This window comes from Cyprinus carpio, chromosome B5, assembly GCF_018340385.1.
Source record: "Cyprinus carpio isolate SPL01 chromosome B5, ASM1834038v1, whole genome shotgun sequence".
NCBI classification, from domain to species: Eukaryota; Metazoa; Chordata; class Actinopteri; order Cypriniformes; family Cyprinidae; genus Cyprinus; species Cyprinus carpio.
Window position 1 is genome coordinate 34,192,181 of NC_056601.1, and position 21,388 is coordinate 34,213,568.

General features: G+C 35.1%; 1 protein-coding gene across 12 annotated transcripts in view; it reads left to right on the forward strand.

Moving 5' to 3' along the window:
* Positions 1 to 21,388, forward strand: part of LOC109084798 (peripheral-type benzodiazepine receptor-associated protein 1) — a 108,242-nt gene that overhangs the window by 58,333 nt on the left and 28,521 nt on the right. For 9 of the 12 annotated variants that reach the window (XM_042723270.1, XM_042723267.1, XM_042723274.1 and 6 more), the window contains 9 exons: positions 2,687 to 2,863; positions 3,709 to 3,861; positions 15,242 to 15,403; positions 16,308 to 16,391; positions 16,506 to 16,595; positions 17,310 to 17,432; positions 17,527 to 17,631; positions 18,840 to 18,890; positions 19,079 to 19,111. In XM_042723270.1, coding sequence (XP_042579204.1) covers positions 2,687 to 2,863; positions 3,709 to 3,861; positions 15,242 to 15,403; positions 16,308 to 16,391; positions 16,506 to 16,595; positions 17,310 to 17,432; positions 17,527 to 17,631; positions 18,840 to 18,890; positions 19,079 to 19,111 — 978 coding nt within the window. Of the gene's footprint in view, positions 1 to 2,686; positions 2,864 to 3,708; positions 3,862 to 15,241; positions 15,404 to 16,307; positions 16,392 to 16,505; positions 16,596 to 17,309; positions 17,433 to 17,526; positions 17,632 to 18,839; positions 18,891 to 19,078; positions 19,112 to 19,832; positions 19,854 to 21,388 lie in introns of all 12 variants that reach the window. The other 3 variants (XM_042723269.1, XM_042723278.1, XM_042723268.1) reach the window with 2 other exon arrangements.

Below are 21,388 nucleotides of genomic sequence, written 5' to 3' on the forward strand. Positions count from 1 at the left end.
GCATCTTTTGAACTGAACAATACAATATAGAGCAGTTGACCAGACCAACCCGTCCAGTGTTTACTAATCAAACACACTCATGGCTCATTCAGTGCTCTTTTGTCTCAAATATAAAAAGCCAAAGCACAGATTGAGCTTTTATTGACTTTTCTTTTCTTGTTATTTTTGTTGAATTTGTGCTGAATGACTGTGACTAGTTAAATACGTTACAGATCTGTTCTTAAACAAGCTTCTGTTTAACAGTGACTTTGAGCTTTTGTTGTAGAGCAACAATACTGGTTACATAAGACAAGACGAAACTACACACAATACTGCAGTAGAGGAGTGTATGATGACGTGTGTGTGTGTAAGAGAGAGAGAGGGTTTGGACATAAAGACAGCGAATCCTCACCCTTCACCCCTCTGTATGCCTGATATACTGTAGCTCTAGTCCACCTGTCAGCTCCCAGGTGCTCATGGGTAATGACTGACGCTCACAGCACAACGATTCTGACATGCCCTTTATTCCTAGTTCAGCTGATTCTGTTCTCTTTAAATAATCCATATATCAATATACCTATATATCTCTCTCTCTCTCACATGCCCTTTGTTCCTAGTTCAGCTGATTCTGTCTTTTAGTTTGTGTTGTTTTAAAAAATTCAGATATTAATATACTTAGATATGTTTTACAGTGTTTTCAGAGGAGTATTGTATTAATTTTCCCCAGACGATTTACAGTGCAAGTCAACTTGACTTTATTATATACTAACGTTTCTCTTGTTTTATTGTTATTTATTTGCAGTTAAAAATATAGTATTATTATTATTATTTATTAATTAAATATTTTTTTAAATGATTTTAGCTTAAGATATTGAGTCTATGATGTTTTACTTTATTTAAAAAAAAAGGAAAATTAATAAAATAAAAATAAAAAATAAATTAAAAAATGCGGAAACATTCATACCAAGAATTAAACTAAGAAACTAAATATAACTGTAACTAAAAGTATTATTAAAATGATAACTATTTTAGCATCCTTACCAAGTTTAAATGTTACAACGCTTTTATAATTTGAATTTTAGTTTTTGATTTTTTTTATAATTTTATATATATATTTTTACCTGTGTTTCCAGTTGGTTTTCACAATTTTTACAATCAACACTATATTAAAGCTTTCTCTTTTTTTTCTAATTTGCAGTTCTGTTTGAACCTTGTAGAAACCATAATAATAATAATAATTTTGATTTTAATAATTTTAGCTGTCAGTGTATTAATTATTATAATTTATTTCAATAATATTATTAAATTCTAATAACTTATAATTATTAACTTTAAGATTTTAACAACAACAACAAAAATAATTCTATATTATATTATATTATATTATATTATATTAATTATATTATCTTATATTATATTATATTATTTATATTATATTATATTATATTGTATTGTATTGTATTGTATTGTATTGTATTGTATTGTATTGTCATGAGCCTGGCTTTTTCTATCCTTTCCGCCCTCTTCTGGCCACTGGCCTTATTACACTCACCTGATTTTAGCACACTCAATTACTCACTCTCCTTTTCCCAGCTGTCCCCTATCTGCTCCTGCTTTACTCTTAGTACTTCACACCTGTCCCCTTTTTCCCTCTGATTACGTTTGCTACTTCTCTCTCTTCCTCCTGTCTCTTTGTCAGATTGTTCGTTAACTTCTGATGGAGATGTCTTGTTGCACTTCCTCTCCATTTAGTCCTGTTTTGTCATGGTTTCATCTAGCTGCTAGTTTTGTTTTGCTTTTGCTCTAACCTATGTCTGCTCTGTGTCAGTGCTGCGCTTGATAGAGCTACTGCAGTTCCCCGCTGTGCTTCATCTGTATCCGCTCCTGTGTGACCAGAGGCTAGCCACCGTCTGTGCCCGAGCTTCCTCAATGAACTCTGCCTAAAGCTCTAATTCAAGAGGATTTTTCCGTTGCTGATTACTGGCCTGAGGTTTTGGCTGTTTCTGTTGTGATCTTTTTTTCAAGAAGATTTGTTTATTCACCCTACTGGTGGCTGCCTCATTGACTTTTCATTAAAGAGCTTATTGACTGTCATTTCGCTATTGGGTCTTCTCTCACCTTATAACAAAATTATATTATATTATATTATATTATATTATATTATATTATATTATAACAATGCAAAGAATAATAATTTAATTTGAGCTTTAATAGTTTTAGTAGCCAAATTTTGTTTTAAAAACTATATTAAAAAAATAAAAAAATTGAAAAAACCTACTAATTAAAAAAACATCAACAACAAAAAAAAACTATAAATACTTAAAAACTGTAACAATAGCAATAACTATATTATCATCCATAATAAAAGGTCGTGGTGGATTTCACTATTGTTGCAGAAGTAGAGTGATTATTAAAACTTACCATTATTATCCTTGGTGTGAACGGCCCTTTATATTGTTCGATCAGTGATGACATCATTTGTGAAATGTACATATTGAACTGTGATTGGACTTCATTCTTGCATTTATTGCAAGCACTGACATTTCCTGCAAATCCAAGAATGGCATGTGATTGGCTGGTTTATCTGAAGGCGTGTCCTCAGTGTCCTTTCTGATTGGTGGAATGCTGTGATTGACAGCCGGAGTAATTCATAACACTGATTGCAGATGTTGTAGGTGATTTCTATATGAACTCCTGCTGTTTCCAGGTCAATACTCCGATGCCGGTGAAAGCGGGCGCTGTGGAGCAGTACAAGCGTGCGTTTGCCCGTCAGAGAGCCAGAGACCTGGCGCAGCACGCAGACACACTGCTGTGTAAAGACAAACAGATCGCAGCGCTGCAGCAGGAGTGCAGACAGCTGGAGACACGGCTGGGACAGGGGAAGGTACACAAACACACACCAGCGCATCTCCTCACTGAAACCATACGCCATCTTTAACAAGTGGTGTTTGCCAAGTCAAGCATCACTAGTACTGTTGCTTAAAGAATCACTGAATTGCAACAGAATCTGAATAGATCTGGGGCCGGGTGCATAAACTGCTTAAACAAGTCTTAAAAACTCAGCCATCTAATTTGTTTTCATGTAGACTGGTCATAACTGTTTTAGAGTCAGCTACAAAAATGTAGATTTTAATCAGAAAAGTGAGACGGATTATCTCTTGGCAACTGATAGTTGGTCAGATTAGTTTTTAAGACACAGTCTTAACATAGTATCTGTGTTTATGCAACTGGCCCCTGGTCTGTTGTTCATATTTTTTAAATTCTAGGTCAGAATTTTATTCCGCCAATGTCTTATGTTTTGTTTTATTTTATTTTAATTTTGGCATTTTTTTATTTGCATCAGAATCATTTTATTTTATTTTATTTTATGTAGATCTCATATAGTTTTTTTTATTTTATTCTTTTTTTTTATCAAGAACTTAAAATATCTCACCAACTTGTTGACTAAATTTACTAAATTTATAACATGATTTCTGTGCAGTTGCTCTTTTTTTTCAGTTCTCAGTTCCCTCATGCATTTTCATTATTATGACTTCTGTTGCCACCTGCTGGGGGTGTCATTTACAGCACATAGTCAGCATTTACTGGACACATGCTTTTAGTACATGGACATAAATTTGAAGTCTAAACCTGGCACAGAAAATCATTTGTCACACTGCAGGAACATTTATGTGAACTACTCTTAAAGCTGTGAATGTCATTGAGATGATTGATCGCGCTCTCTCTCAGGGTCCTGTGGGAGTCAGTGAGTTTGAGCGTCTCCTGAAGGAGTCTCAGAAGGAGGTGCTGCGTCTGCAGAGACAGCTGTCTGTCACCTCCACCAGAGACCAGAGCATTGTGACGGCAGAAAACCCTTCAGAGAATCAGGACCGAGACAGCAGGGTGAGAGCAAAAACACGCCCATGTTTCCCTACGCTGAGCAAAAACATCAGCTCTCTGATGCAACACAGGAATGCTTATATTATATAATATATTATTCATTTCTTATTTAGCAAAAAAATAAAGTGAATTATTTAAATGGGCCAATGGCAGTGTTATTTTAGTATTATTGAGATGTTGTATTTTTTAGTAATATTTTGGTGTAGTTTTTATTTGTGTATTTTTCATTGTTATTTTTATTTTATCTGAAGTTTTAGTAATTTTGTTGTGTTTTTGAGATTTTTTTAAAAATGTCTATTTAGCCTATTTTAGTTTGAGTTATTTTAGTATATCCAGTTAAACTACATGGAAATGACAAACAAAAACAAAAAATATTTAAATAAAAAATTATAGCTATTTTTTTTTTAAAAAAAATAAATAATTTATAATTTATAATTCATTTTCAATTTTAATCAAAAAAAAATAAAAAATATTTTTTTTTTTTTGTGGTCAAATTTAAAATGTTCTTATTCAGCCCTCAATGTTAATATTATTCTTTTAAATTTGCAGTTCTTGGTTTGCTTTTAAGGGAATTTTTCTTTAATTTTGTGTAGTTTATTATAGAAAATGAGTTTAGTTTATTGCGTTTTAGTTTTAGCCAAAAGAGATATCATATTGTTTTCTTTTTTTATGGAGTGCTAAAAATTTCTGACAATTTGTAGTCATTTGAAAATATAAAATATTTTCTGTACTGTTGCTCATGTTTCAGCTCCGTTACCTCTTCACAGTGGATTTTTTCCCAACAAAGGTTTAGTCAGCTGTATTTTATTTTATTTACATATTATTTTTTTTACACATGCAGTTCTTGGTTTAAATTTAATGACATTTTTATTTAATTTTCTACAGTAGTTTGTCATTTTAGTGGTCAGTCACCTCGTGTAAAATCTGGGTCGTGATTCTTGTGAAGCAAAACCAGTTGAAAAGCGCTGGCCTGCATCATACTGACCAGTGCAGCGTAATCCTCTCAATCCACTGGTGAACTGCTGTAATGCTGTTATTGCTCGGCCGCTTCTCTGTGCTCTGAAGTGTCATTGATATAAATGGATATCTAGAGGATTCTTCCTGAGCTCAGACATTTCCTCTGTGAAAGCAGCCGGTCAGGAGTCGGATTATATTGTGTTTGTGTGTGTGTGTTATGATGTGTCTGTTCCTGTGGGGTTTTTCAGGGCTTATTTTGTGTTTACACTCAAATGAATGTTGTTTCTGCTCTTATGTAACGGACTACACCATAATCTGTAATACTAGCTAATGAGCAACTCTGTATACTGAAACCTGTGTGTGTGTGTGTGTGTGTGTGTGTGTGTGTGTGTGTGTGTGTGTGTGTGTGTGTGTGTGTGTGTGAAAATGCTTTCCCATATACCAATTTAATACTCAACACTTACTCAACCAGTGATGTGAGTTTGGGCTAGGACTGACATCTGTTTATGGCAGTCGGGGGTGGAGCAGGTGCAGTAGACATGTTTCATTAGCAAAATTTATGACTGTTTATCCAGTTTTGGTTTTTCCAGTGTTGCAAAAATTATCAGCTGTAAAGGAATAGAAAATGTGCTTACCCTCAGGCCATCCGAGATCAGATCAGATTTGGAGAAATGTAGCATTGCATCAGTGTCTCAGCAATAGATGCTTTGCAGTGAATGGGTGCCGTCAGAATGAGAGTCCAAACAGCTGATAAAAACATCACAATAATCCACAGCACTCTAGTTCATCAGTTAACATCTGGAGAAGACAAAAGATGAAACAAATCCATCATTAAGATGTTTTCAGAAAGCTGCCTTCGGCTAAAATATGAGTCCATAATCCATAAAAAAATGGTCTGGTCTGAATCAGGAGAGAGATCTGCACAGATCAAGCACTGTTTACAAGCCAAAACAGCTCTAAACAAATATATGTCAGGATTTTGATGTGAGAGACAACAGGAGATATAGACTCATATTTTGGCCAGAAGCAATGATTTAAAGTGAATAAGTCTTACTGATGGATTTGTTTTCTAAAAACATACTTGGATTATTGTGATGTTTTTATCAGCTGTTTGGTCTCTCATTCTGACGGCACCCATTCACTGCAGAGCATCTACTGCTGAGCAACTGATGCAATGCTACATTTCTCAGAATCTGATTAAGAAAGAAACTCATCTACATCTTGGATGGCCTGAGGGTGAGTAAATCTTCAACAAAGTTTCATTTTTGGGTGAACTATTCCTGTAAGTCTTAATCAGGTTGATTGCATCAGTCTTTCTCATCAGTATTTATGTTGTGTGCATACTGTATGTGTGCAAAAGGCTTCTACCTAAATGCTTGAGGTTAGTTAGTGAAATGGCCAAACTTTTGACAGCTAGTCTATGTTGCACTCACTTTACTGACCATTTGAAGTTTAAATCTCAGCTGTCCTCGCCGTCTCTGTAAAGCCTGGATGAGAATGGCGGTACAGGGTAATCTGGTCATTTGCGACACACACACACAGAAAGAAAGGGGCCATGTTGTGTGCACTCTAATCCCCTTTGACAGCAGAATGGTACGGTCCCATAATCCTCTGGCTGTTGCCGTGGTAGCGTTGAGAGGGTTTTGGATGGTAGGTACGACTTCAGCCCAAAGCGAACCAAAGATTCCCGCAGCCATCCCAAACGTGGACACTTTGCTTTCCATCGGCTCACAGGACAGGGGTAGGTCACTTTTACCTGTAGTGACGGGTTCATACTTGGAGCTGTTGCAGAGAAGAATGCATCCTGTAGCCTTGATAATTGCATGAATGATGTAATGATGTAACATGCATGTGTTATAAGAGACTGAAGAGTGTGCGTGTGTGTGTGTGTCTGTGTGTGTGTGTGTGTGTGTGTGTGTGTGTGTGTGTGTGTGTGTGTGTGTGTCTGCTCAAACTCCATTCGTTATCTAAAGCTAAGTGCCATCAGCGCAGGAGCGATTATAACACTCACCTGTCCTCATCAGCAGGCAAGCGCTGGCATCTGATTACGACCCTTCCAGCTTCTCAGAACTCGCTTGCACAGTTGTGTCTTTGCATGCATGAAGCATGTTCATAATTGTGCATGAAAGAATAGCTACAGAGGAGGCACTTTTAGGCCTAGTTTGGATGATGCATAACAAAATTTGGTGTTTTACAACAATTTAGCTCAGCCAGATGTGACAGTTTGAATATGCAAACAGATTGCAGTAGCGAAATGCATGAAGACAGTCAATGCATTTACTGCATGTGCTATAAAAGCAAACCAGCGGCAGGCAGGCCAATCCATTAAGGTGCTTTTTAAAGAAGTGATCTAGTTACCCGTTTCAGTAGTCCACGGGGATTACAGCAATGTGCTTATAGCGAACGGAGGCCGGCGTATGGGGTCGAACAGCCTTAACGCAAATAAAATAAGGCTTAAACCGAAGGTTCTGTTTCGGATTTGACTGAATTTTCAGTCTTAAAGGTGCAGCTGAATAGGATGGTGAGCAAGTGTTAGCTTTAGCCACCAGCAGGCCTGTGCAGTAGGACTCAATATAAAGCAGTTTAACCCTTTAAGTCTGTAATTTGATGGTTAGTTTTGCATTTAATTTAGAATAAAGAAAACTCTCAATATACTGTTTGTGCAGATTGCATATAATCAGAATGGGAGTTTTGTGCATGTTAGCTTTACAGCTAATATGCTAGTGTTTTACTTAAAGTTGACAAACTTTTTTTCAGATATGCACATTTAAACATAGGAAAATGGAAAATATTGAACATCTTGTTCGGTACAAGTTTTTGTCTTATAAATTGCTCACTTGTTGACCTCTCCATAATTCGACCTGTCAGTGACTAGCAATAGCAATTAGCATGTTGTAGTTAATGACTAGGACAAAAGCAAGGTGCTAGTTTAAAATTTGGAATACTGCCATTTATAAGGTCATTGATATTAGCTATAAGTTGCTCTGTGTACAGTACATGCATTATCACTGTTGTGTTTGGTGTTTTTTCAGGATCATATGAACACAGACATAACTTCATAACTTCAGTGCAGTGTTCATGAGAATTGTTCATACATCAGCTATTCAAGGCAAGATGCTACAAGCAAATCGTTGGTTATTTTTCATGCACTAGTCAAATGTAAAGCTATTTTGCTTCTGTAGCATGTCTTCTTTTAGACTAGTGAAAACAAAATATCAAAAATACACATTTAAGCGTTCATTTTATTACACTTGATCTTTTTGCATCTGTAGATTTCAGTTCCTTTATATCTTTTTAAAGGCCATGTGTTTTTCTCCATGTCAGCAGCACCTACATATACCAGCATTATTATTCATATGTTGTCATACTGTTTGTCATTCACCTGAAACATTTTAAACATTTAAAAAAAAAAACATGGTGAAAATGTATTCATTTCTGACTGTTGACAGTATTTGCTGATTTATGAAGTGATAACAATAAAAAAAAATTTACTTTAAAATAAATCAAATAAGTCATATTACCCCACACGGGGTAAAAAGCATGGGGCAAAAGGCACACGTTTTTTTTTTTATCTTGTCTAAGTTAATACTTGCTGAAAACAACCAGCACTCAAAACAACCACTTTAGCAAAGACGTTTTTTTTTTTATCTTGTCTAAGTTAATACTTGCTGAAAACAACCACTTTAGCAAAGTTTTTATGCTTATTTTGATTACAATTTTTTTTTTTCCGTAAATATACTGTCATTAAAATATGTTAATATAAAAATATATTTTAAAATACAGAAACAAAATCATTTTAAAAAGTAGGTCAACACACAAAAGTATAGAAATTCTACACTGATTTAAAAAAAAAAGAAGATCTGATCGTAATCAGCCAATACTCAGAATTTTTGGTGTCGGATCAGTTCTAAAAAAAAATGGTATCGTTGCATCCCTAGTTTGGTTAAACACATTCTTCAAAATATCATCTTCTGTTTTCATCAGAATCTATCCAGGTTTGGAACAAATTGAGGATGAGCAAATGATGACAGAATTTAAATTTCTGGGTGACCTGTACCTTAAAGATGTGCTTTTGAACATCCACCCAGCATTCCCCAACTGTTAAAAATTGCAGTTGAATGTGTCTGACAATTTAATTAAAAGTGCACGCACAAATCAGTCATTATACGTGTGTTTCAGGGATGCTGGAGTGTGAGCCTGGTCAACTGGCTTGATGCCACTCCTTACTTTAAACGTCAGATGATTTCATGCATTATAAAGTTCAAAGGACAAAAACAAAAAAGGCAGATGCTCAAATCTTAAACTTTAGAAGAAGAGTGCAGCACTCACTGTACAAACATAGACTTTGCTTTCTTTATATTTCTTCACTGAACTAAATTGATCTGAATAATGATACTGTTGTCTTCTTCGAGCTGCCTTACAGCAGAAATCATATTTTTTTCATAGTTGAAGAACATGACTAATGTTGTTTTCTTGTTTTTCACTGTGAAGCTGCTTTGAAACAATCTGTATTGTATAAAGCGCTATAGAAATAAATGTGGCTTGACTATAAATAGTGATTATAAATGTTTCAGCCAACTTCATGACCTTCATCAGACATCAACATGATCTGATTAGGTATGTAAGGAATATTGGTAACACTTTACTTAAAGCCTTTATATATAATGCTTTATAATTTTAATGCACCTTATGATGCATTGTATAATCTCATAAATAATTGTAACCACAGTTATAATACATTATAATACTTACCTTTTCATTTTTAGACCTTTAGAAAGTGTAGCACATTTAAATGCATGTCAAACAAACCTTCAAATGCATTTGAATTTTGGTTACAGTTATTTATGTATATACAACGTGCTTCATGTAAAGCTTTAAATATTGCCAGAATATTTTCTTCTGGCAGATTTGCTAAATTGTCAACATTTGTGGAATTTAATGAAATCCAATGCTCATTTCTTAAAAAACATCACAAAGACAAGCTTCCTGTCTGATTTCTAGATTACTATTTGCTCAATTGTAAGGCCATTTGTTAGTAAAAAAAAAAAAAAACATCCATACACATGCACCAAAAAACCAAAAAAAAATAAAAGATTTTGTGAAAAAGCAAATTTTGCTTATTTTATAAAGTTCTTTGTAATTAAATGGAGTATTTGAAAAAAAAATCCACTCCTTTGCAGATTCTAAGTAAAATAATATATTATGAATGCTTCTTTTTGTCATTAAAACTAAAAAAAATGTGCCATTTTGTCTGGTTTTTTTTTTTTTTTTTTTTTTTTTTTTTTGATGAGCGCATTAAAGCTAAAATAAATAAAAATACTAAAAAAAAATTTATTTTGTGAAAAAAATACTTTTTTATATTTCTGAACTCAGCATCTTCAAATTAGGTAATAAAAGGCCTTTTTGCAAATCAGCAGAATCTTTTTATTTTTTTACTTTTCCAAGATCCAGGGCTATAACAAGTAAAAGAATAATATTTCATTGCGAAATAAACATGCATTTAAATCTTTAAGCCACTGACACCATTTCAATCACCCATACCAAAGTATTAATCCTTATTAAACATTTACTCTTTATTATTCAGTTTCTCTTTATAAAGCAATAATACCATCCTAAATCCGACTGCAGCGCTGAATCATTATAGTGTGGTAAAATTACACTCACTAACAGACTAAATATTCCTCTCATTATGGATCTCTAATGATACAAAATGCACTTACAGTTTGATCCTGTTACCGGGTCGTTGCTTTGGCCGCAGTGGTAATGAGTCTGAATGCACTGGCTGTTTGATCCTGTTACCGGGTCGTGGCTTTGGCCGCAGTGGAATAGTTCCACTTTGAGCATAAGTAGGTATGGTCACTAAAATTAGCCACTAAGGCATTTGACCCTTAACCCGCTGAGTAAAGACGAGCTGTGACCAAATGTCAGCTTCTCCCATGACTGATGCTTTCAACTAAACTAGCTAAATGGATTTTATGAAAGCGATGACGGTAAAGTGTGAATCTCTCCATAACTAAGGCAAATCATAAATCCAAATGTTTTTATTATTAAGTTGGCTTGAGAAAGCCAACTTACTGATCTACTATTTAAACTTATTAGTGGTGCTTGCCGAAGGCAAAGCATCACTATTACTATCTCACATACTTATTTTCTTTTCTTCTTTACTCGAGATCCGTACAAATTTCGGCGCGTAACTAGTCCCGCAGGTTTTTGTCACAGACCCCAAAAAAAAGTGTCAAATCGTGCGGCCTATTCGGGAATGGTGTGCTATGACTTTTAAAAAATCGGGCGTACGATGTTCGCACAGCGGGCGAAATATCGCCCCAAAAATCGCATAGACAATGCATTTCGGCCAACGGATCATAGATAAGAGAAATTTCGCAAAACATGTGAATCACCACATTTGGAGAGGCTATCATTAGAATGGGGTATAAGTTGTACCCTGGGGCGCAAGAGCCCCCCAAAGTTGCCCCATAGACCGGTGAGGGATCGCCCATGAAAGAGTGTGTATTTCCTACTATGGTAAGTTTTGCATTGAACATAAACTCTGGAACACAATGTCATAAAGACATGGGGGTGGGCTCATTTTAATCAGGCAACCAATCAGTCTGTCTGGATCATTGTGAAGCACTCAAGCCACGCCCTAGCAACCCTTTAGGGCCTCTTAGTAAAATCTCCATAGCTTCCATTTGAAAAAGATCAAATTAATATCTTTGGATAGAAGTGTCATAAAAACATGAGGGTGGGCTCGTTTGAATCGGGGCAGCAAACAACCAATCACAAATCACCTTCAAGACTTCATAGCCACGCCCTAGCAACCATTTAGAGCACCCTAGCAACCCAAAGCATAGAGGTATATCTTCAAATCTGAATATCATAAAGGCATGGGGGTTGGTTTATATCATCATACTGGCAAGCAGCCTTTGGAGTATCATCATTGGCAGCTGCCAGGCCACTCCCTAGCAACCAAACAGAGTACCCTAGCAACCACTTTGCAAGACCTATATCTCTGCATCAGAACATCGTACTGACATGGGGGTATTGTCTATATTTCCAAAGCTTTGGAGTATCATCATTGGCAGCGGTCAGGCCACTCCCTAGCAACCCAAACAGAGTACCCTAGCAACCGTTTTGCATGACCTATATCTCTGCATCAGAACATCGTACAGACATGGCGGTTGGCTCTTTTCACTCATGCTAGCAAACTGGAATTCCAACATGCTAGTCATGCTAGCAGTGAATAGCTACGTGCTAATAGTGATTAGCTAAGAGATAAATCAGGCTATGAACTCTATAAAAAGACCTAAGCAACTGAGGGCCGAGTTTTGCCACTGCAAGCACCACTCACATTTTCTTCAGGAAATGTACATTCTAGTTATTATTATTATTATTCTTTTTCTGAGACTAAAATTTCTGACTCTAACTCCTCCTAGAGCTTTAACTCTACAGACTTCAAACTCAGCCCAGCTCTTCAGAATGATCTCGCAGGTGCTATATCTTTTCTAACTGATCAGACTTATGGTTTTCATAAAAATGAAGATTAAAAATCATAAAATCCCAGACTTTTATTGACGGAATTTCAGATGAGCCAAGCTCCAACTGTCAAAATTCAAAACTAAACAAACTAAAACCCCATTAGACTCCATCAAGCTTCGCTTCTATGTACTATTTCTAATCCATTTAAACTCATTCAAACTCATCTATCTAATATTTCTAATCTATCTATCTTTCTATTTATCTATCTATCTATCTATCTATCTATCTATCTATCTATCTATCTATCTATCTATCTATCTATCTATCTATCTATCTATCATCTGACTCTATCTATCTATCTATCTATCTATCTATCTATCTATCTATCTATCTATCTATCTATCTCCTCTGACTCTATCTATCTGACTATCTATCTATCTATCTATCTATCTATCTATCATCTGACTCTATCTATCTATCTATCCGTCTATCAATCTATCTATCTATCTATCTATCTATCTATCCTAGCAACATGCTAATAATGTTAGAAACATGCTAGTCACTCGCTAATCATGCTAAAAACATGCTAGCGACATGCTAGTCACTCGCTAATCATACTAAAAACATGCTAGCGACATGCTAGTAACTCGCTAATCATGCTAGAAACATGCTAGCGACATGCTAGTAACTCGCTAATCATGCTAGAAACATGCTAGCGACATGCTAGTCCTCGCTAATCATGCTAAAAAAATCCTAGCGACATGCTAGTCACCTCGCTAATCATGCTAGAAACATGCTAGCGACATGCTAGTAACTCGCTAATCATGCTAGAAACATGCTAGCGACATGCTAGTCCTCGCTAAATCATGCTAAAAAACATGCTAGCATGACATGCTAGTCACTCGCTAATCATGCTAAAAACATGCTAGCGACATGCTAGTAACTCGCTAATCATGCTAGAAACATGCTAGCGACATGCTAGTCACTCGCTAATCATGCTAGAAACATGCTAGCGACATGCTAGTCACTCGCTAATCATGTTAAAAACATGCTAGCGACATGCTAGTCACTACATAATCATGCTAGAAAAATGCTAACGACATGCTAGTCACTTGCTAAATATGCTAAAACATGCTAGCGACATGCTAGTCACCGGCTAATCATGCTAAAAACATGGTAGCGACATGCTAGTCACTTGCTAATCATGCTAAAAACATGCTAGCGACATGCTAGTCATTTGCTAATCATGCTAGAAACATGCTAGCAACATGCTAGTAACTCGCTAATCATGCTAAAAACATGCTAGTGAAATGCTAGTGACATGCTAGTCACATGCTAATCATGCTAAAAAAATGCTAGTGACATGCTAGTAACTTGCTAATCATGCTACTGACATGCTAGTCACTTGCTAATCATGCTAGAAACATGCTAGTGACATGCTAGTAACTTGCTTATCATGCTAGTGACATGCTAGTCACTTGCTAATCATGCTAGAAAAAATGCTAACGACATGCTAGTCACTCGCTAATCATGCTAAAAAACATATTAGTGACATGCTAGTCACTTGCTAATCATGCTAAAAACATGCTAGCAACATGCTAGTCATTTGCTAATCATGCTAGAAACATGCTAGCGACATGCTAGTCACTCGCTAATCATGCTAAAAACATGCTAGTGACATGCTAGTCACTTGCTAATCATGCTAGAAACATGCTAGCGACATGCTAGTCACTTGCTAATCATGCTAGAAACATGCTAGCGACATGCTAGTCACTCGCTAATCATGCTAAAAACATGCTAGCGACATGCTAGTCATTTGCTAATCATGCTAGAAACATGCTAGCGACATGCTAGTCACTCGCTAATCATGCTAAAAACATGCTAGTGAAATGCTAGTGACATGCTAGTCACATGCTAATCATGCTAGAAAAATGCTAGTGACATGCTAGTAACTTGCTAATCATGCTACTCACATTGCTAGTCACTTGCTAATCATGCTAGAAACATGCTAGCGACATGCTAGTAACTTGCTTATCATGCTAGTGACATGCTAGTCACTTGCTAATCATGCTAGAAAAAAATGCTAACGACATGCTAGTCACTCGCTAATCATGCTAAAAACATATTAGTGACATGCTAGTCACTTGCTAATCATGCTAAAACATGCTAGCAACATGCTAGTCATTTGCTAATCATGCTAGAAACATGCTAGCGACATGCTAGTCACTCGCTAATCATGCTAAAAACATGCTAGTGACATGCTAGTCACTTGCTAATCATGCTAGAAACATGCTAGCGACATGCTACTGACATGCAGTCACTTGCTAATCATGCTAGAAACATGCTAGCGACATGCTAGTCACTCGCTAATCATGCTAAAACATGCTAGTCACTTGCTAATCATGCTAGAAACATGCTAGCGACATGCTAGTAACATGCTAATTATGTTAGCAACATGCTAGTAACTAGCTTATCATGCTAGAAACATGCTAGTAACTTTGCTAATCATGCTAATGACATGCTAGTCACTTGCTTAATTAAACTTCTTAAACTTTTCAAACTTCAAACTTCAAACTTTTCAAACTTTCCAAACTTTTTAAACTTTCTGTTCAGGCTTTCTCAAGCCAACTTAAAGTTTGTCTTGACAAACTTTTTTATCTAGTTATTATTATTTATTTTTTTAAGTAAAAAGGATTTCATATCACATTTCATGTTGACTTTAAGACCATTAAGACTTATTTTTGTGAAGAATTTGACAACACATCCATGAATTATTACAGAATTATGTACTGTAATGTGAAAAAATCAAGTCTTTTTGAATGAAATATTTCTTTGAGTTTTACTCAGTAGCTTGTTGTCATTATCATATATATTATCATATGGTAAAGCATTCGTGACCCTCTGCTGCTGCATGTTTGGTTACAGTTTATAAGTGTTTTTTTTTTTTCAGGTTGCGTTTGAAACCCCGCCCACAGTAGTAGATGAGGCCCCTGTTAAGGGGGAGGAGACTCCTGCAGAGGGGGAGGAGTCAGAGACTCAAGTGAAGCCCGAACAGGTCACAGGCTCCACCCACCAGGAAGAGCAGACCACAGAAGAGCGTCTTCAGTTGCTGGTAAGAGTCACATGATCACAGATATATGTGTGTGTGTGTGTGTGTGTGTGTGTGTCTCCATTCACACTGACACCAAATGCTCTTTTATATGCACATATTTTGCACTTTAAGTAACAAACCACCCTAAAAAAAATCCAAAATACCTGAATTCATGGGAGCCTGTGACAAATATATGAAAGAAATGGGTCCGTTACAAATAAATATGCACCGTCATGGAAAACCTGGAAATATCAGGAAGTTTGAAAACTCTGGAAAAGTTTTGGGAGTCTTCGAAAATCCTTATGGATGTAGAATTTTTCTAGTTTTGTTCAGCTGTGAAATATTCAGTTTTATATTTTAGAAATTGCTATTTTTTCTGATTTTTTTTTTTATTCGTCTTTCAAACTTGCAGTCTTTACTATTTAAATTATTATTATTATTATTTATTGTTTATTACATTATTATATTTATTATTATTTGTTACAAATGTATTTATCAAATACGTTCAATCTAGTTTATTTTTGGCACTGTGACATATTGCTTATGTTGGATAAAAGCGTTTGCTGGATGAAAGAAAGATTTCATTTAATGATTAATAATAATTAATTAATGTAAATAGTTATTAATATCTTTGTCCATTTAAATTTTTAAGACATTAAAGTTTTTTTTTTTTTTTAATTTTTAAAATTGAAAATCCCTTAGTAGATATAGAATTTTTCTAGTGTTGTTCAACTGTAAAATATTAAATATATATATTGTTCTTCTCTAAATTATTAAAAAATTCTTATTATTATAACATTATAATTATTAATATAATAATTTTGTCCTGACTCAGTAATTATGAATACTGCAAAAGTCATGAGGTTCTCTTTTCAGTTGATGAATATATCCATGTTTCTGAACACGTTCTTTGATGTTTCTGCAGGAAAGTGAGTTGGGCAAGAAGAGGAAAGAATGTGAAGTTCTTGAGCATGAGGTGCGGAAGAGACAGAAACGATGTCTTGATTTGGTGAGTGCTTTCTCATATTTTAATGCTTACAGTGCATGTCTCCTGCATGTCAGGCTGAAAAACTGTGTGTGTGTGTGTGTGTGTGTGTGTGTGTGTGTGTGTGTGTGTTCACAGGAGAACCAGCTAGTGGACGAGCGCAGCAGAAATGAGCACTTAGTGGAGGAGGCAGAACTCCTCAGGAGAAAGGCTCAGCTGCTCGACCAGGTGAAACGCTGTCAAGTTAAAAAAATAAAGTTAGATTACAAATTATTTAAAAATGAAAATTTGCTGAAAATGTGCTTACCCTCAGGTCCTCCGAGATGTAGATGAGTTTGCTTCTTCATCAGATTTGGAGAAATGTAGCATTGCATCAGTGTCTCAGCAATGGATGCTCTGCAGTGAATGGGTACCGTCAGAATGAGAGTCCAAACAGCTGATAAAAACATCACAATACATCAGTTAACGGCTTGTGAAACCAAAAGAAACAAATCCATCATTGAGATGTTTTTAACCTCCTCTGTCCATAATATTGCTTCCTCCAGTGAAAAAGTCATCTGGTCTGCATCAGGAGAGAAATCTGCATAGATCAAACATTATTATGGATTATGGACTATGTAATAAATGTCAAAATATCTAAATGATAGACAACATTATATGGACTTTTTCACTGGAGGAAGTGTTATTATGGATTATGGACTATGTGTTTACGGTTAAAACATCTTAATGATGGGTTTGTTTCTTACAAACACTCAGTTTTGTTCTCTCAAGATGTAAATTGAAGGACTGGAGAGCTGTGGATTAATGATGTTTTTATCAGCTGTTTGGACTCTCATTCTGACGGCACCCATTCACTGCAGAGCATCCATTGCTGAGATAGTGATGGTGTGTTTATGCTCCCTCTGGGTGTGCAAAGTCAGTGTAAACTCTGTGTTTCTGTAGTCGCAGGCTGAAAATGAGGAGCTAAAGGAGCAGCTCTGTGTTTTGAACGCTCAGCATAGTTCAGTTCTGGAGGAGAACCAGCGACTCCGTGCAAAGCTGGAGAACCTAGAGCAGGTCCTAAAGGTAAAACACTCACGTTCAGTCCGTTTCCTCAACATGTTCACATTGCATTCGGTGTGTAATGGGTTTGTATATTTGTGTGTGTGTGTGATGGCAGCACATGCGAGAGGTCGCTGAGCGCAGGCAGCAGCTGGAATTGGAGCATGAGCAGGCACTGGCTATCCTCAAGTTCAAACAGGATGAAATCAAGCGACTCCAGCGGGTCAGTTGCACAGTTATTAGTATAGTAATTCTGCTTTTAATGGGAATTTATATAGGAATAAGTTTAATGTTGGTGCTTCGTATTCCTGAATGCAAACTCTGATGATCCATTGACATAGGTTGTAATGAAGGGTTATGTGATAAATCACATTTCTTGCAGATTCATCTGAGTTAACATAATGTCAACATGTCATGCCTGGTTAGACCAGAGTGTTAAAGTTTTGTATGAAAGTGTGCCATTGACATCATGCCACAGATGCTATTAATAATGCTGGGATTAAATCAGTAATATTCCTTTAAAATATTAGGAGAAAAGCAGATGTATGTGATAGTTATTCAGTCTTTACATGCCTCGCTCTCAGAGCATCATAAACTGTGTCAAGTTTGTGTAAAATTTGTATTATTTCCTAAAATGTTATTATCAAATTTGAATTATTATTTATATTGTTGGCTCTGTGTCGAATTGCTTATGGTTTGTCATTTATTCCTTTAGATATTATAACGTTAAAGGTGTAATTTAAATTATTATTTGTCATTTATTAAATTATTATTACTTATTATTTACTAAAAGTGTTTTTTTATCAAATGTTGTAATTATTATTTATAGTTGGCCCTGTGACAACTTGCTTACGTTTCTCATTTGAAGCTTTAAATATAAGCTTCTGCTGAATTAATAAATGTAAAAAAAAGTATAATTTAAATGAATATTCATTGTTTATTAAACTTTTATTTTATTATTTAATAAAATAGTATTTTTGAAATATTATTATTCCTTGTTGGATAAATTAATAAATGTAAATTTAGAATTAAAATATTTATTTTTTATTAAATTCTTATTGTAATTTACGGAAATTCTATTTATTAAATATTTTATTTATTATTTATTGTTGGCTTTATGACAAATTGCTTATGTTTCTCATTTGTCACTATGGATAAAAGCATCTGCTAAATTAATACACGTAAATTTAAATGCCAAATTAATTGATCCTCTACCTCTGAAGATGTGAATTGCCTTTATAAGAATAGATTCATGTAAAAAGTGTATTAATTATATTTGTCAGCAATTTTGTGACAACATGCATGGGTTGCACAGCTGAAGTCAGGTTGACTGTTGTGTTGTTTTTCCATCAGGTTTATCAACTTTATACATGATGAATCAGATGATTATACGTGTGATTTTGCATTGAAGATTGTGCTCTGCTTTCACAGGCTCAGTTATTTGCAAAAAGGGAACATGAAGGTGTCGTGCAGATGCTGGAGGTGAGTTTAACATTTCATTGCTTTGCTTTTGTTTTTGTTATGATAGTTTCTTGTTAAATGAACCATTTAAATTGCATAAACTAAAGAGCTGTGATGAGTGGATGATAGAAAATGTCAGTGATTATGATGCTTGGGGTTTTAATGACTGTGTATTTGTGTGTTGATTAACTGAGTCGTGTCTTTCTCAGGATCTGGTGCAGCTCGTATTGCACAGAGAGCTGGTAGAGTACAGTGGTGCACTTCCTGTTTGATGTGATGCATTTCCTGTTTCTCTCTCTAAACTGCATCACTGATGATTGTATGTGCAACCTGCAGAGGGCTCTGTTTACCTACTAGTCCAATTTGTGATTTTTTTTTTTTTTAAGTACTCTGAGTTGTTTTACATACAATATTGCCAAAACATCCATTCAAATGTTAATAAAATTAAATAATTGTAAAATAAAAAAATAAACAATATGCAACAAATTAAAATGCAATAAAATTAAATATTAATTCAACAAGATGTGAATGAACATTAAGATAGATAACACATCAATATAATACGAAAGCTTTAAAGCAGTAATTTGCTTTATTTTATCCAAAGTAACTCGTATTGCATTTGACCTTTACATTATATCAGCATCAGTGGAAGCAAACCCTTGATCTTGAGCGTGTGCAGCCCTGATTTCTTGCTTGACTGTCCTTGCATTTGATCTAGAAAAAATATAGTATGAAGCATTTCACTCTAGTACCTCCAAACTGAAAAATAACTTAATACTCTTAGTTTTTGTGCATTTTGAGTCTTGAGGTTTTAGATGCATTCTACAGTGATGCGTTTCAACAGGTCCTGGACTGCAGTGTTTAATCTTCTAATCTAATATCTGCTCGGACTGCTTTTGAAATGCATGATGTTTCCTCTCTCTCTTTCTGTCCTATACTTTGTGTTTTGTGACCGCTAACCAGAATACACTGGACTGCATGCAGGTATCAGACCCGCATAAAACACATGCATGTGCCCCCCCCCTTTTTTTGCTCTAGTTTCTAGAGCTTGTGTGTGTGGATTGTGCAAGATGTTTTAGGTTTTCTCAACTAGACAAGGTTTTAGCGCTCAAGTGCAACACACCTAAAAGTGTAGTTTTATGAGTTGGTGCTGATCAGCTTTTTGTGTTGCAGTTTGCTGACTATTTTCTATGTAATGTCTTAAAGTGAAATGCGACACTTATAGTTTGAATGTGACACATAGACTTTTGAGGTATGACTTGTACAGGAAACTCTTTATTTTTAGAGTTTGAGCATTGACTGAACAAGTGACAGTCGGCCAGTTAGCGTGTGTGTGTGTGTGTGTGTGTGTGTGTGTGTGTGTGTGTGTGTGTGTGTGTGTGTGCGTGTGTGTGTGTGTGTGTGTGTGTGTGAGAGCCTTGTGCTCTCAGTGTGCCAGGAAACTGAACCACAGAGCCGGAAGTGAAACTAGCTCACCGTACTCTCACAAGCACTTGAGTTTTTAATGCTTTTACTACATGTTTGTGTTTTACACTCAGCAAAATGGCTTTAACCCCTTTCCTTTTTCCAGTTTACCTCCATTTTACTCACTGCTGTATTTATGAAGCTTTATTGTGTTGCAAGATGCTTTTTAATAAAGACTGTGCATATATCATGTGGTGATTATAGCAGACTCAGTGTGTTGATGTTAGTTATCTAGAAAAGCTACACACCAGGTTTTTATGATTTTTTCAGTAACACAAATCTTAACATGTGTAAGAACTTTTAAAATAGCCTGTATATATAATTAGCACTTATTGTTTGTGATTTGAACAAACTCCAAACAATAAGGAATAAACTTCAGTGAGTAATTTTCTTTAATTGATATTATCCCTCAAACATCTGTTGGATGATAAATTATATACGCACACATACATACATACATATACATGTATGTATATGTCTTGAAAAATGCTTTTTTACAAAGACTTGTTTCATATGATTACAGCTGACATAATGTATTAATATTGTTATCTACATGCTAGGTTTTTATGACTTTCTAGGTTTTAAGTTTCATTAATATAAATATTAACATATGTAAGAACCATTAAAATTTATGAAAATTATTCCAAATAGCCATATATTTTAAGGAGGGATGTGCTGTTACTGATCAGACTTAAGATTTTAATAATACATTTAAATAAAATGTTTATGAACCTTTACCATCTTGCAATGATGCTTTCATAAAAAAGCAGCTTGCAAGACTGTGCGTATTGTATATATTATATGTATATCTCAAAAACCTACAAACCAGGTTTTTATGATTTTATAGGTTTTAGCTTTCAATAACACAAACACTAACATTAAAATTTTCCAAAATTATTAGTGCTTATGGTTAGTGATTTGAACAGACAATAAAACTTCACCATAAATAAACTTCAGACTTGTGATTTTCATCTATTGGATGATAAGTAATATTTATCAGTAAACGTATAAGTATGCTGTTATAGATTTTTTCCCCCTAATTTGCACCTCCATAA